Source organism: Haliotis asinina, chromosome 11 (genome assembly GCF_037392515.1).
Source record: "Haliotis asinina isolate JCU_RB_2024 chromosome 11, JCU_Hal_asi_v2, whole genome shotgun sequence".
Taxonomy (NCBI): Eukaryota; Metazoa; Mollusca; class Gastropoda; order Lepetellida; family Haliotidae; genus Haliotis; species Haliotis asinina.
The window spans coordinates 44,771,644-44,788,233 of record NC_090290.1 but is presented as its reverse complement, the minus strand read 5'-3'; the positions used below and the strand labels follow the sequence as shown (position 1 = coordinate 44,788,233).

Below are 16,590 nucleotides of genomic sequence, written 5' to 3'. Positions count from 1 at the left end.
AGCTTTTCAAGATAATATTTCAGTCTTTGCATAAATCAACCAATTTAGTAGATCGATGATCATGATTGTCTGGTCCAGACTCGATTATATACAGACCGCCACCATATACTAGTAGCTGGAATATTGCTGAGCCTGGCGCCCAAAACAAACAAACAAAAACCTTTGCCATCAGCTGATTTGGGAACATGAAAAAACCTAGAGAATTATCTTCCAGTTCTACAACTGTTAACAATCTTGCTAAGTATATATTTTTGGGATTGAAAATAAGAGCGAAGTTTTTTTAAATATACAGTATAAAAGCAAGTGAGACATTGTACGTGTTATCACACTGTAACAGCATCTGCTATGTAAGGCGCTGAATTATATGGGCACCGGTGTAACAGTATAATGGGTCAGTGGCCCCTGTACGGAAGTAAACTCTCTTGTCAAACCGTCAAGGAGAAGTCAACGAAGAGGCAGTACAATCTTCCATTTGACTTTGTTAGCTACAAATGAGTAATGACCTGGAATACAGAATTTATTAAATATTTTCTGTTGTTTATTGCTTTCCTCTGAAACCAGCTTGTTGTTCAGAGAATATGTTGTTGTGTTCACACCAGTAATACATCGTTATTGTTTACAATTGATGCAAATAATTGACAATTCGATTTATTAGTGATGTTCCCTTGTAATTATTTGAGTAAATATAAGTGAACACTGATTTATTTATATTTCAACTGAATTTATTGATTTTTTATGTAGATGTAATTTAGTTGAAACTTGAGTCGTAGAACATACTCAATATATCAACGACTCTACGTTTTCAGTCAAATTGCGTAAAACACAAATACTGCTCCCTTCTTAGGGTCTTGTGTTTGTATTGTATTGTGTTGTCTTGGGTTGTCTCTTCATACAATTATCGCCGTCATAGGACAGGTTTATTGCTCAGTGCATTGAGAATGTGTAGATCAAATCAAGGCAGGGAATGTGCCTTTCCATAAAGTGTCACAGTATATACTGATTACAATGACAACAATCAGTGCAAACAATATACACGTGTTAAAATTGGTGACACACACTGTAGTGAATAATCGATGGCTGAAGAGGTTGTCACGTGGCACCTATCGATGCTGACCGCAAGATAGAAGCGATCAGTTGTGTTAACACCTTGCAGTGCTTACCTGTAGCAACAGCAGGACCAACAGATGTCCTAGTCACGTGACGTTATTGATAAATCCATACGTCAAGATAAATGTAGCATTTATTGAAAACGCTCTAAAACATGATTGTATACAATGCAAAAGGAAGTAGGGGATGGTTTGTTTTCAGAAGATTCTACGGTAATGTCTGGCAATGACTGTAGGTTTACTCAGCTCTAAGCAATATTCCAGTAATATCACGGCGGGGGCACCACAAATGGGCTTCACACATGTGGGGATTCGAACTCGGGTCTTCGTCGTCACAAGCGAACACTTTAACCACCATGCTATCCCACAGTCCGTGAAAACCAATGAGTACAGGCGTAACACGTGTTATACCACATGTAGAGGGTGATCTAGGGTCGCAGTAGTACTTGTTTTTGGGGAGGCTGAGTGGGTTAGGTGGCTAACTTTCTGAAATGGCGATTAGTGTGTGGGTTCGAATTACTGATGGGACTTAACAAAATTACCAGAATCTGTACATAGAAAATGTAAGCCCAAATTGTACTCACGATGTCAATCCCTGGGTTATTTACAGCCCACCGGCACATAGTTGGGTCCGCCGTTAGCCAACAAACAAATGACTTTATCTCCTGTGAAATATGGTAATATGGTAAAAAGATACGTGCAGGTAGTCATTAAGGAAAGGGAGATAACTCCATTTTCCTTCGCAGTATGCGAGGTGCGCATGCCACAGGAAATTGGGGAATACGTCTCCGGTTTTGAAGGACGTTTGAAGGATGTAAGTGTTTCTGGAATGAAAAGCTGCACAGTCTCAGTAGATATCAGTCTAGATCTTGTGTACCAACACGAAACTGACGACTTTGTTACTAAACAAGGACCTTTCTTGCCAGTTCTTCACAGACTGACTCTTTCAAACCTCCACCTCTGAGAGTTCCCTCCATGGCATGGTTTTATTTTGACGATTTGACCGGAACTAAGGTCAGTTCTGTCCAAACACTTGCCGGACTTTTCCTGAATGATTGTACCTTGGTCCTGGAACAGAAGTGAGTGAGTAAGTTGGGTGTTTTGCAGCTTTCAGCATTTTCCCAGCAATATAACGGCGGGGGACACCAGAAATGGGCTTCACTAAGTGCACCCATGTGGGATTCGAACCCGGGCCTTCGGCGTGACGAGCGAGCGCTCTGACCACTAGGCTTCCCCAACCGATCCAGATCACTAAGTAGCACTGAGCGCACAGAACAGAGGTATGTTGCAGTCAAGCAAAATATGTCAGTCGGTCATGGTTTGCCGATCCTGGTGCATTGCTGAGAGGCGACATGCTGAAAGTTTGATTTAAGGAGAAATCAGTTTATCTCAAAAACGAAACCAACCACGTCATGTTTCCACTTCATCCCCGACGTCTTTTTAGAACACAGCGCCATCCTGGCGACACTGCCATCGTCCCCTGAAGAATCTAAACACAGATTCTCTCGACGTAGCTCGTCTGTCTGACTCAGTGAGAAAATCTGAAAACAGAAATACGTCGTCCAATAAATGAAAGGATTTAAACATACAATGAATACATAATAATCAACGTTGTACTGACATGCATAGTGTGAATTTCAAAAAGCCTTGTTCTAGTCTTTCTTTGCGCTGCGTCACCTTTACAAATGTTCAGGGTTCTCTTCATATATAATACGATTAACTGTTTCATAATCCCTAATTTATCCTAAGTTATATATCTCGTTTGGGACCTTCCGAAAACAGAACTCGGATAAAACTGGCGCACGTGTGATCCTACAGATGTATGTATGATCTACCAGCTATTACCTGATTGGTACTGATGCCTTCTTGGTAATAATACAGTCCCAGGTCGTATTCCATCTTGTCATCTCCACCCAGAGTGTCCAGGCAAAGTGAACTGTCCACAGCCTTCACCTTGGAACAAAACCCCAGCATGAATGGATACAAATATGGACAATAATCATCTCACTACGCTCACTATACATGGGCCTTGAACCTGACTCGCCATTTCGAATCCATGGACTTTTTGATTGGATAATTTCGACTTCCTGTTTATCATTCATTGGTCAGTTATAGTTTTTTCTTACATGCAATTGGATCTCCTCAGATCCTTGGTCAACTGTAACTAAAGTAACATCTAATCTTAATGAAATCACCGGTGAAATCACCGATGTCAGTGTGGATCACTTTGAAGAAACAAACATCCGATTGTTTATCTCCATCTCCCAAAGGTGGACCATAATCTTTCTATATACTCAAGTTTTGTGACTATTTTTTCAGTTTTCTCTGGAGGGAAGAGTAAGCACATCACTACTCAGGTGAGGTAACCTAACAGCTATCACAATTCGTATTACCAAGCGTAAACTTCATGTAACACAGCAGCCTGGTTCCCTGGGTATGTTACGCATGCGCTACGCTCCGACACTCAGTGACTTGTAACACAGATGCAAATCTTCCTACCAAAGGGGCGGTGAGACAGGCCAAAGATTAAAGCGTACCCTCGTCACGCCGAAGGCCCGTGTTCGATTCTCCGCATGAGTACAATGTGTGAATCTCAGTTCTGATGTCCCCCCACCGTGATATTGTTTGAATATTGTTAAAGTGCAATTTAGTGGCATAACTCACTCATTCACTTCTCAACCAAAACGAATACTCCGGTCAGAAATCGTCTTGAACCATGCTTGTGGCAACAGGTGACCAACGCGATCACTGAACTAAACTGGTTCCTGTCATCGAAATCCCAGTTGCGAAGACAGATAATCACAGACAATCCGATTGATAATCAGTCATCGGATTGTCCGTTCTAGACTCGAGATTTTTTAAATTTACAGACCGAGGTCATATAGACGGAGGATTTTTGAATGATGTGTCGAACATACAATCAGTAACCAAGGTGATCTCAGATGAACTCAGGTAAAGCTTGTCATTATTATCATATTATAGGGTATTTATACAGAGCACATATCCATGCAATTATTGCTTGCTCAAGACGCTGGTATATTAATTTCCGCTGATCATTGGATGTACGTCTCAGCGTCGCATCGTATTTCAATCTCAGCTCCCTGGGGATCATACAACTCTTGCTGCCACTAGGCGCACCGAGTTAATTGAGGTCTCTCTCATCCTAACGAGGTACCCGATTTACAGGTGGGTGGACTGGGACACATAGTCACAGTGCTTTGTCCAAGTTTACTGCACGTTGCTGTACCCGCAACTAGCGGTGTATGCACGTATTCATCTGGTCATGTACCAACGGATTCGTGAGTTCTTTTAAGTGCACTGGGTTGTGTACTGTACACTAGGGGTTATGACAATACGCAAAGAGTCTGGGCACAAAGGTGACTCCAAGGTTTTTACATCCGGTCACAGGTGGGCTCGATCCCGGCGCTTTAGCTAGCTCGCCCACCACTCCCCAAATATTAAAACCGGTGTGACTAAACTCACTCACAATGCCATAGGCTTTGACATTCTCATCCAGAACAAACTTCTCCGGGAACACGTTGTCCAGGTACCACTTGAAACTCTTGCACTGAAGCTTCCTCCGGAGGTCAATTCGGGCAGATATATCACCGATGTTTTTGTTCTACCAGAAATACAGAGGGCAAGGTTTGATTGACTTGTCATACAGAAACAAAGTTGAAGCTATCTTCGAGTTATCAGAGGTTTTTGACGCAACCGCAAAATTATGACTAAAGCGGCCTTTACACGACACAACATGTTGTCAAACTGGAGTTTTAGAGTATGAACATTCCAACAACTCGCCAGCAACACCAGTTTAAGAATTGTCAAAATGTTATTGCGAAATATGATTGGTCTCTATTCTCACCAACGTTTCCATCAAACCGGTGTTGTCAAACTCGAGTTTGGCGTGTGAAGTGTTGTAAAACTCGTGTTGTTCACAAACGACCAATCGCAGTCAAAGAAATTGTAACGTGACCGCACCGATAGAGACATGGCGCTCGAAGGACAAGAAAGTTTGACAAAATGTGTTTGGCGTGTGAAAGCTCTAGTTCGACAACTTTTAAAATTTCAACGTGTGTTGTGAAACTTTAGTTTGCCGTGTGAAGGCAGCTTTAAGGAGTTTGACGTGTGACCTGTTGTCAAACACGTGTTGTTCAGAACCGACCAATCGCAGTCAACGAAATTGCCTCGTGATAATGGTGCTCAAATGACACAAAAGTTGTGCATGTGTTTGACATGTGAAAGCGCAGCAAGTGTTGCCAAACTTCTGTTTGCCGTGTGAAAGCGGCTTGAAAGGAAACGAGCAATTGCTTCTAGACAGCCTCATAACAGTGTGTGAAACTCCTACAAAAAAGACAGGAAGCCCACATGGCTGATAACTAAAAAATGTTGCCGGCCCTGGTAACATGTAACCAGCCCTGTATTTAAAATGGGAAATTGAGATATGGTGTTAAAAGAAAGTAATTAATGATTAATATTACTTGTAGTGAGGTAAACTTAAACATGTGCAAAGGCAAATTTGATAAAACCATGACATGGTGGTCACTGCCGTCAGAAAAGAACGACATTATTCATTGGCTGAAAGCATTCTCTAGACCAGTCACATTTAGTGTTAGATAAATGGGTAGGTTGATCTGTGGAAGTTACAGTTTGACTGAACATGAACTATACAGACATCATCTAGTTACCACAAATATAAATTATTTTCGAAATATTTCCCGCAGTCAATGACATGGTCAAATATACTCCCTTGGAAAATATACTGGCGCACAGGGCCGGCTATAAATTAAAGTTGTAAGCCCGCCATGTAACTAGCAAGCACCAGGCCGCCAGGCAGACGCTGTTACATACACTACATATAACCCGGACACGTCAAAGCTGAACATACAGTACTTGTGTGATATTCTGCCTCTACCGCCTTTTCAACCATGAAATTCAGGACAGAGGATAGATTGAGAGCAGCTGAATGATCGGTCATAATGGATATATTTCGAAACCTTTAAGACATTTTTCCGGATTTGAATGGCGGTGGGTTAGCCTAGTAGGTACGCTCGTCACGCTGAATGCCCGGGTTCGATACCCCACATGGGTACGATGTGTGAAGCCCATTTCTGGTGTCCCGTGCAGTGATGCTATTGGAATATTGTTAAAAGTGGCATAAAACTATACTCACTCAGTACAGCAACATACGCAATGGCAGGACAGACTGAGATATTCAGATAGTCGTGAAATACATAATTATGGAAAGTAAAATCGTTTGCAATTATTTTACATAAATAGATAAAATTAAAACCAAGTGATCATGATACTTTGCAATAACTCGACAAATGAATCTAACCCACACCAAACTGCATGTATCATAAAAATACTTTGCACGTCTGATGTTAATGTTTCAACGTTCATTACTGTCTAATATTACTACAGAACAAGACTCCAGAATACCGTACCTTCAAATCATGTCTGTGCATGTAGAATAATCTTTTGTAGTCATCCATCCAGACCTCGGCCACCCTTGCTGAGTTAAAACCATGTGTGTCCTTATCGCCTTTAAACATTCACAGTGTATTTAGTACAAGGTCAGTGGCTCAAAATACAATTCTGCAGAGGCCTGTAAGTGACATTACTATAGTATAACACTATAATAACACATATGCAATAAAAGTATCACAATTCTTCAATCTGATCCTGTACTGGTATTAAGTTAGGATATAAATAATATCCACATGTTCATACATGTGTATGTATGTTCAAGAAGTGTCATGCGATTATTCCTCAATAGTGACCCTACAAGATGTTTTTTACATTTTACTCCAGAATATTTATAGCCTTGAAATCCTGTTCAAAGCGCACAGAGCACACACTCTGTTTATCATTACACCTGTTAGGCGCTAGAAGGTTAATAGTTACATGACTATCCCACCGGGTACCCATTTTCTGCTGGGTGGAATAGTCAGTTTTTTTGTTTTGTTGTTGTTGGTGGTGGTGGTTTATTTTATCAGTACACTTGACTTGTCTTTGCGTGTGTTTGTGTCACGGGAGTCACCAACAGAGCAGGTTACACTAACATTTTCGCAAACACCTGGTGTCATCAATATTTGATAGTGACACCATTAGCTCATGTTCGTGGTTAATTCAGAAACATGGCATGGGGCGATTTTTTAGTTGATAGGGAAAGGATTTTGTTGCTGGTACCTACCTGGATATGTCATAACAGCAAAGCAAACAGAGTGTTCATATGAATCACCATGGTTACCTGGGAAAGTATAGGGATGACTGGAACGGAAGATGTGTCCAACACGGGAACACGGTAGAAACTCAAGCCGGCCCCCACACATCCATGTCTGGAACACGGAACAGTTGTTACATACAATAGTTCAGGGCCATGTTGGTGCAGTCATAGCCTAGCTAGCGCACAACGTTTTTGCAATGTTGTGGGGAGGCTGTAGATTGGTAACGTCATGACACAACGTATTCCCCGCCGTGGTATTCCTGGAATATAACTAGAAGCGGCGTAAAACTCACTCACTCATGACATACCGTTAGTATGACGTCGTTTTAATAACGTTATACCACAACCTAATAACAGCGTTGTGGGAAGGCTGCAGATTGGTAACGTCGTGACACACCGTATTCCCCGCCGTGGTACTAGTATTCCTTGCATTTTGCTACGAGCGACGTAAAACTCACTCACTCACTCACTCATGGCACAGCGTTAATTACGTCTTTTTTATAACGTTATGTCACAACGTAATAACAATGCTACAAATTTACGTTGGGGAAATTTACAAATTTACGTTGAGGAGCTTTGCGCTCCTCGCAATTTTATGACAACGTTTCTTATAACTTGTCACGATAGAGGTTTATGTGAAAATTTTCACTTTGAGATTCTTTCGTCACTATTCAACTACAGCTTAGGAAATTACACATCCGAAACAACATGCAAAGTGACGAAGTGAATTTCTTCTACTTGAAAAACTACTGACCTACCAGTATATGACAAAGTAATATACGTTAACATCAAATAACATAACAATTGTGGCCACGTTAAAATGACGTATCACATCGTCAGACCACAGCGTTGGGCGTCCACAGAATAACGTAACAACGACAGCATAAAGTTGTGACAACGTTGTGGCGTCACAACGTGAATGGTTAGCTGGGAAGGTGTTCAACCACCTTTAGCTGTCATAACAAAGCTGGTAACTTTCAGGCATAGCTTGATCGAGTGGTAACAACTATTTTGGAAACTATTTTGCACAGGGGAGGGGCAAAACATTCCATGCGCGGACTGATACATCTTGAGGTCAACGAAAGTCCTTACACCTGCTGCACATCTAATAGTTCATCTACCATGCCATTCCGTCACCGGCAGAGGATGTAATGAGCAGCGTGCCGTCGTACAAAGCGATCTTAACGTTTTGGTGATCGTAATTCTCAGAGCTTAACACACACTTAAGACTGTCGTAGCTCAAACGTGAATTTGTACATAGGCACCGGGGAAGGTAACGGAAGTCTCCGAACTTACTCTGAAGGAGATCTCGAGGTTCTCCCCTCCCCACACATCCATCCCGTCATCGTAAGCTCCGATCTCCCAGAAGAACTTCCTGTCCAGCGCCAGCAAGCCTCCAGCCATTGTTGGGGAGCTGAAATGAGAACGTTAGAATTCATGCATTATCTGCTATACTGTAGCGCAGAGAGTACGAATGCTATCTTGTACAACGTGGCTCTGGACCGCTGAGAGTCAGACCCAAATATTGTTACGTCATCATGACGTTTCGGTGTGATCATTGAACAAAGCGATTCTTACTCATCATTGTTCACACCTTAACAGTTACAAAAGACATTTACAACCATAAATGCGCAAATATTGATGTTAAAACAACTACTTCAACTATTCAGTTTGAAGAGTATCTGATGGGTCTGAATGTAAAGCCATCTACTGATTCCAAAATCACCTACAAGTCATTTCTCGTCAATATCCGTCTTCCCAATACATTAAGACCAACAATAAAACATTAGCCTGATGTATGTTTTAATGCGATGGTGTTACTGCAAAACATAAACCGGAAACCGGAAATCGGAGCTATACCGGAAACGAACGGCACAGATATCACGACTTCCGGTAACCATGACTATAATCCAGAAATATTTACCTGATGGGGTCTGTGTATTTCCTGTGAACTTTCTCCCTCTCGGGAACGTCCCTCCAAGTAAAATGCATGCTCCAGGAAAATCCTCCCACGTGGTAGCCCCCAGCACTGGAGTATTCCAGTGTGTTGTCGTCGATGGCGTCAATGATAGGACATACCACCGCCTTCCGGTTTTCTTGAATACGGGCAAGGATCGGTTCTAACCTTTACAACAGAGACCTGATCATGAAGTCTACACATTAATCTTTTAAAAGAGAGAACTGAGTTTCGTTTTAGGCTAGATTTTAGCAACACCACGGCAGAGGATACAAGAAATGGGCTCCTCACGTTGTGTCCATGTGGGGAATCGAACTTGGTCTTCGGAGTGGCAAGCGAAAGCTTTAACAACTAGGCTACCCCACTGTCCCCATTTATAGCAAAGTAATGTAGGGAGTTACCTATTCAACAATGGCAAATTTCCAGTGAGCTGTATTATATTTTTTTATATTTATTTATTTATTATTTTTTTATGTCTTTGCATCTCTTTTCGGCATTTACAGTACGATAATTGGAATTACAATATTGGGCGTTAGAAAGATATAAAGGATGAATCCAGGAACACGAGTTAAGCTTCTACTCACCACTTTGTCGCAGCCTCACAATGAGAATCCAGGAACACGAGTTAAGCTTCTACTCACCACTGTGTCGCAGCCTCACAATGAGAATCCAGGAACACGAGTTAAGCTTCTACTCACCATTGTGTCGCAGCCTCACAATGAGAATCAAGGAACACGATGACATCCCCCGTGGCAGCCTTGGCGCCCTCGATACGGGCTCGTATCAAGCCACTCCTCTGTTGGGTCCTCACCATCTTCACGATGCCATCAGGCCAGGTCTTCTCTACGTAGGTCTTCAACATGTCTCCCAGCTCAGCTGCAACACCAACAGCAACACCAACATGAAAACGTCATCTTCTTAAATCTTTATGTTCTTTACATGGACCCAATTGTAACACGATACCCATATTTCAATATTTCAATAATCTGCTGATTCGACTAAAACGGGTTTTTTTTGTAATTCATGAGCACGTGTGTGCCAACTGAGACGAAGATATATTGCACAGCATGCAGTAATTGTTCCAGCAAGGGGCTTTACCACAACGACCTGTCGTGATCAAAGTTGGTGTCATGGAAACTCAAAAAAGTACATTCTTCAGCCATCAGACACTACCAAAAGATGCACACATGTTTGTGCCAAGTGTAGAAACCAATTCCAAATCTTCTGTCACTTCTATGTCAAAGTTGTTCCAGCTGAAAAAATGAATTTTCACCAGCAGACATCCATGTGACAAATTTCGTGAATTCCGCCTCTGAACCATAGGTTCACATGAAAGGAAATCGAGTCTGAAAAAATAAACATATAACTTTTTCTTATCTGAGAAATATCCCAAGTTTCACCTGTGTAAGGCGCTGTTGCAGATACGGCTTCAAAGCTGCCTGGTCAGAACAGACTGACGACCAACAAAGGGCCTTCTTGATCTCGAAGCGAACTTTACTCAGCAATCAACCCGATCATTACTGTATTGCACAAAATGAGTGAGTATGGTTTATACTGCTTTTAGCAATGTCCCAGCAATATCACGGTGGGGGTTCCAGAAATGGACTACCCTGTACCCATGTGCGGAGTGGAAACGGAGTCTTCGGCTTTACGAGGAAACGTTTTAAGCACAGGCTTCCCCACCCAAGTTTAAAGTTTTAAAAAATCATATTTTTTTTCGAAGATTTTTTGTCGCCAACCTTTTCTAGTGGCCGAGCCTCGTTTTGAGATTTCCACGATTTCCAGATTTCCATTTGTCAGAGCACGCTGTCCGACATAGTACACTGCACGACGTGTTTGCAAGGATTAGAAGGAACGTAGTTTTGCAATATACAAGTGATTAGAATATCAAAAAATACTCATTAAAATTTACATATCCATTTGAATGAGCTGGACTGGGTTTTTTTAATACGTTGAGCTATATGACGAAACCCAACCAACACGAGACTGTTTGGTAATCAATACTTTGACTTGAACATGTGTGACTCATAAATCAAAACACTTAACAAAATATTTACGTTGTGTTTTTTGGACAGTAATCCCACACCCCTACGTGTGTATTTTCTTTGCTTCGTCAGTTTGTACAGGTGCGTGGCAGGCTGAATGATTAGTTACCATGGTTACTTACGTCGATCACTGAAATCATCCAATAAAATAACTTCGTGTAGATACTCGGGTGGAGATCGGTTGATCACACTGTGCACCGTCCTCAGTAACGGCGTCCATGCTTCGTTGTGGTAGATAATCACTACACTTGCACTTGGAAGATTTTTAGGGTAGACAATATCTCTACATCTGGAAGAAAAAACGTCAATGATTTGATAATTATGTAAATAAATATTACTTGTTCCATTCATTACAACTGGGAGAACATACCAGCTATACTAATGTTCCACAGCATGATTCCCAGGGAGTTGAGAATGAAAATAATATCTTTACACCTGGAAGTAAGACCATTCATCATTCAATGTTGACCGTCCAAAAATATATCATTACTTGCATTATGAAGGTCTGATGAAACACTCCAGGGTTGGAAACATGCCAGGGAGTTGAGAATGAAAATCACTAATCAGCTGACTGCAGAGAAGCATTTTGAGCATGTTTTTGTTGTGTGCTTTAGGCCTTTTATGGATACTCATATTGTCAATGATTAAAAATTTACACCCCGAGAGAAAAACCATGAATCATTCAGTATTTATTTAAACATGCTAATAGTGAAATATTTCGGTACCAGAAATGCGTCATAGGCGGATACATTGCAGTATCCCAAGGGAGTCGAGAATGAACATTGAGTGCACTTCATCCATTGACCAGGGTAACAGTGTAGCGTTATCAGCAGGCTTTAGGGTAATTTCAATGAAGGAGGTTGCATATTCAATATCAAAATGTCAAGAAATTGCTAAATTTGGTATCATTTTGCAAAAATATGTGTCCCGATTCTACTTATGTAATGAAACTAGCAAGTTACCACGTCATTTGTTTTACAAGTGCCACTCCCTTGTAGAGCCATCTGTGAAAAGTAATACGTAAATAAACGTTCTCTTAAAAGTAAAGTGTTGAAAATCAATTTTCAAGGCAGTTCGTAGGATCTGACACATTAACTCCACAAAAAGCAGGAATATAAAATATATCGATTCTTCAATGAAAAACAGATTTTGACAAGATTTTTTTTATAAAATGAATTTTTATATAGTAAATTCACACTTGTTTCTATTCAAAAATAAAAAAATACCGGGGGTATCAGCATTATCTCCAATTAAAACAGCATACCCAAATTAAAATTGATGAGGGTAGATAACTCTTGCCCAGGTTTACTTCACTATAACTGCATCTGTGGCCAAATATCATGACGTGTGATTAGAAGAAGGGTAAAGGGAAACATTAGTACGCGCTCCTACTGTCACATCCCGTCGCATACGGTATGTGCACAAACCAAGGTATCCAACCTTTCTCTTTCTCTTTATGGTAGCACAAGGTTTTCGTGATAAGATATTCAAAGTGTGTAGCACAGGTACCCAGCAATGTACCATCCTCGACAATCAAGGATGATTATCGAGAATGGCAATATACTCAACAGGAAGCGAACTTAATATTTGCTTTGTGGTCACGAAATTCTGTGGACACGATCTTACGTCTTGTCCGTACTCATTCTAAAATACCCGTGAAAAGGAGGGTTAGAATTGATCTTCTGTTGCACATGCTTGTGGTAAGACGCGGCTGACAGGATCGGGTGGCCAGACTCAGTCACTGACTTGGTTGACACATGCCATCCTATCCCAACTGCGTAGATCGATGCTCTTGCTGTTGATCACTGGATTGTCTGGTCCAGACTCGAATATTTACAGACCGCCACCATAAAACTGGAATAATGCTGAGTGAGACGTAAGATTAAACTCGACACACTCACTCAGTGCCAAATTATACTTTTTCTGACACCGCTACACACAACCATTCAACAGTCTAGTCTGTTGCCTTTTTCTGTTGCATAAATTGTATTCGTCCTCCACATACGGGGTACTGGGGTAACCTGATGGTTAAAGCGTTGCCTCGTCATGCCAAAGACCCGGGTTCGATTCCCCACATGGTGCAATGTGTGTCCCGTCGTGATATTGCCGCAACGTTGCTAAAAGCGGCGTAACACCGTACTCATTCTCTCCTCCACATACAATAATCATATGGGGTCATACGGCCCTCAGCCTTTCGGTTTGTGGAGATCCAAATTAGGATAGAATTGGTAAATCTCCTAAAAACAAAATAGTGACTTTCTTTCTGTGTATTTTTGCGTTGATAACAGTTTCTATCTGAACTTATGCAAAAAGAGTGACTAAGCCTGGTTTTACGTGGCTAGTAGCAGTATTCCAACATTACTGCGGGTGCGCCACAAATGGACTTCACACAGTGTACCCAAATGGGGAACCGAACCCGGGTTTTCGGCATGACGAGCGAACGCTTTAACCACAAGGCTACTCCACCGCCCCATACTAACCTAAGGACTATTTGATTCAAGCGGGGAACATGTTCATTTACTTGACTCTGGCAGCAGCATAATAACCAGATACTATCGATCACTGGATTTTCTGGTCAAGTCTCGATTATTACAGACCGCCGCCATATAGCCAGAATATTGCTGGGTGTGGCGTAAAACTCAACTCACTCACAGTAACTCTTAATGAAATAGTTATTCAAAAGAAGGGATGACCTGAGTGTATATAAGCTCAACTTGCTCTGCACGGACACCTTTTGTTGTTGGGTAAAAACACATAGGTTCAAATAAGAGATGAATGTCCTGAGGCCAGTGTGCGAAATAGTTTCCAAATTTTGCCAATCGGTCAAACTATGCCAGGATGTTACTACTGGCCCCCAAAAATAATTCACTCACCCAAAATTTAGAAAACGATAAAACGACATAAAAACACAGAGAGAGATCCAATGAAAATGAAAATTCACATGCCAGTCGGGCCTGGAGGGACTGTGGAGATTTATTGGTCCTACTGCAGTTTTACTAGCCACTGTCTACCGGGCCAGAACCTATTTCGCACACTTCCTGGGGCCCAGTGTAACAGGAACTACCCCAGAGAGGCATAGCGTGAACATACATGCGTGAAATATACCACGTCAAAATAGTCGACATAATAAACGTGACGGAAATGATTTCCCAAGTTGTTCAAAAACCCATGACGATCACAGGTGTCATTTATCAATCTGTCGATCTTGACAGGTGATTACACTGATACTGAGCTAAACAGATATTGAGCTAGGTTATCGATTTGTATAGACTGTCACTAGTCAGTCTGAACACTGATCGAGTCCATAGTTGATAGTGTATACCAGATATATACATGTACTTCCCTTCAAAAGAAGCAAATTTCTGTATTACATTTGCAAATATCGTGGGTGTGAACAGCTGCGTTTTGTTGAAAGGATGTGTTAAGAATTCTGATTTTTATAATTTATTGACCTCATGACAATGGTCTTTTCAGGGTTAGGAATTTATTTTACAATTCAGAACTTTTAAACAGTATGGAAGGTTTTGCAAAATTTAGTGCATACCTGTTATACAGTTGTCTGAAATAAGTGTCTGTAATTACACCAGTGAGTCTTCAACTTTTGAGACGAAGTATCTTTAGACGGACAGATTTTTGTTCGTCTTGCGCTTGCATCAAAATGGCCTGGCATGGCCAAACTTATGTTCAAACATTACGTCCAATATTAAAGTCTCTATTCCAGTAAATGATCAAAACAACACAAGGGCATTGTTCGGGAACGCGGAAAAACCCATGCGAACGTCTCAATGTGTCCTAAGTATCTCAGTCGCGTCTAGAACGATGCACATGTTGTTGATGATTGGATTGTCTTGACCAGATTTACAAATCGCCGCCTCTCTCAAAAACCTTTTGTATACATCTGTAAATTTTAACCCCACCATCGGGCAGGTGAATTTGGGAATCTGGCAGTCCGTGCTGAAAATAACCCGTCCAAGGCGGTCGGCGGGAAGGTATTTCAGATGCTGTGTATATCTGTAATACTGCCACGTGCGGCGTTAAACAACAAACGATACTGTAACTTCCGGTGAACAATCGTGGAAGAAAACGTCAAACTCTTGTGGTTCGGTCCAAATACTTCATGTAGACCAAGTGATGAAACTAAAGACTGAACACGTCAAGCCAATAAAATCAGCTTATCCATCTTACCTTTTATCACGAACATCCTTTACCGATCTCTCCAGCGATATTTTTTCACTTGCAAGTATATTAAAAGCTTCTTTATGCATAAGTTTTTCTCCTAAAAGTTTTTCTTCTCCTTCTAAATACACTGGTAGTCCTTTTTCTCCGGGACCTGCCCTAAGTGACTCGCTTGCTTGATAAGCATCAAACCGCTTCTTCCTCATGAACTGAGTATGGCTTGGCACCTCTTCAGAATGCACCCCGATGACTTCAGTATACAATAGCGCAGCACCAACACAAAATAGCACAATGAGTATTAGGTGCTTAACCTTCACCTTTTTAAAGCGAATCACCCTCATTCTGTCTAAGAGAGATATGCCGTGACATGGAGCGGTCCTGTCTACACAGTGCGCTGTGGTTCAGAGCGCCTTGACAAGAATGCGCACGTTCAGTAGACTAGTATATATTACACAGGCTGTGGAAAAGTAGATATCTGATGTGGTTATTATTGCAAAACTGTCACAAACATTTTGTCACAGGTATTAATGTGTCCCAGTAAAATCATCAAGCAGTATTACAGTGGCGAACGTCTCACTGATATGGTGTTATAAATGCATTTAAACATATGTTAAGATAACATGAAGAGTGAGTGAGTTTAGTTTAACGCCGCACTCAGCAATGTGGCGGAAGTCTGAAAATAATCAAGTCTGGACCAGACAATCCTGTGACCAACATGATGAGCATCGATCTGCGCAATTGGGAAATGAAGACAGCGAGCCTGACCACCCGTCAGTCGCCCCTTATGGCATGCATGACGATTTCTAACTCGGGCATTCACGGGTCGAGGACATGAAGAAGCAATGAATCAGGTATATTTTAGCAGTCGATGGACATTTTACCCTTATTTTTGCAATTGTCCTGTAGGACAACATAAATTGGTTTTCACAAATCATACCTTGGGAATCGAACACAGATTTGACGTGACAAGCGAACACATTAGGTTTCTGTTTTTGATCGCCCGCCTCTGTGACGTAGTGGTTCGATCTCCTTGTCCGATCAAGTTAAATGATTGCACTTATTGTTTACCTCCCTTGT

General features: G+C 41.4%; 1 protein-coding gene across 1 annotated transcript; it reads right to left on the bottom strand.

Moving 5' to 3' along the window:
• Positions 1–1,222: 1,222 nt before the first annotated feature.
• Positions 1,223–15,953, bottom strand: LOC137255786 (probable N-acetylgalactosaminyltransferase 9). Its single transcript, XM_067793318.1, has 11 exons — positions 15,523–15,953; positions 11,460–11,626; positions 9,991–10,168; positions 9,260–9,460; positions 8,632–8,749; positions 7,360–7,447; positions 6,554–6,651; positions 4,594–4,728; positions 2,952–3,059; positions 2,513–2,647; positions 1,223–2,174 (listed from the first exon to the last, which is right to left on the bottom strand). The coding sequence occupies exons 1-11, from the start codon at positions 15,852–15,854 to the stop codon at positions 2,037–2,039; spliced, it is 1,698 nt and encodes a 565-aa protein (XP_067649419.1). The 5' UTR covers positions 15,855–15,953; the 3' UTR covers positions 1,223–2,036.
• Positions 15,954–16,590: the final 637 nt, after the last annotated feature.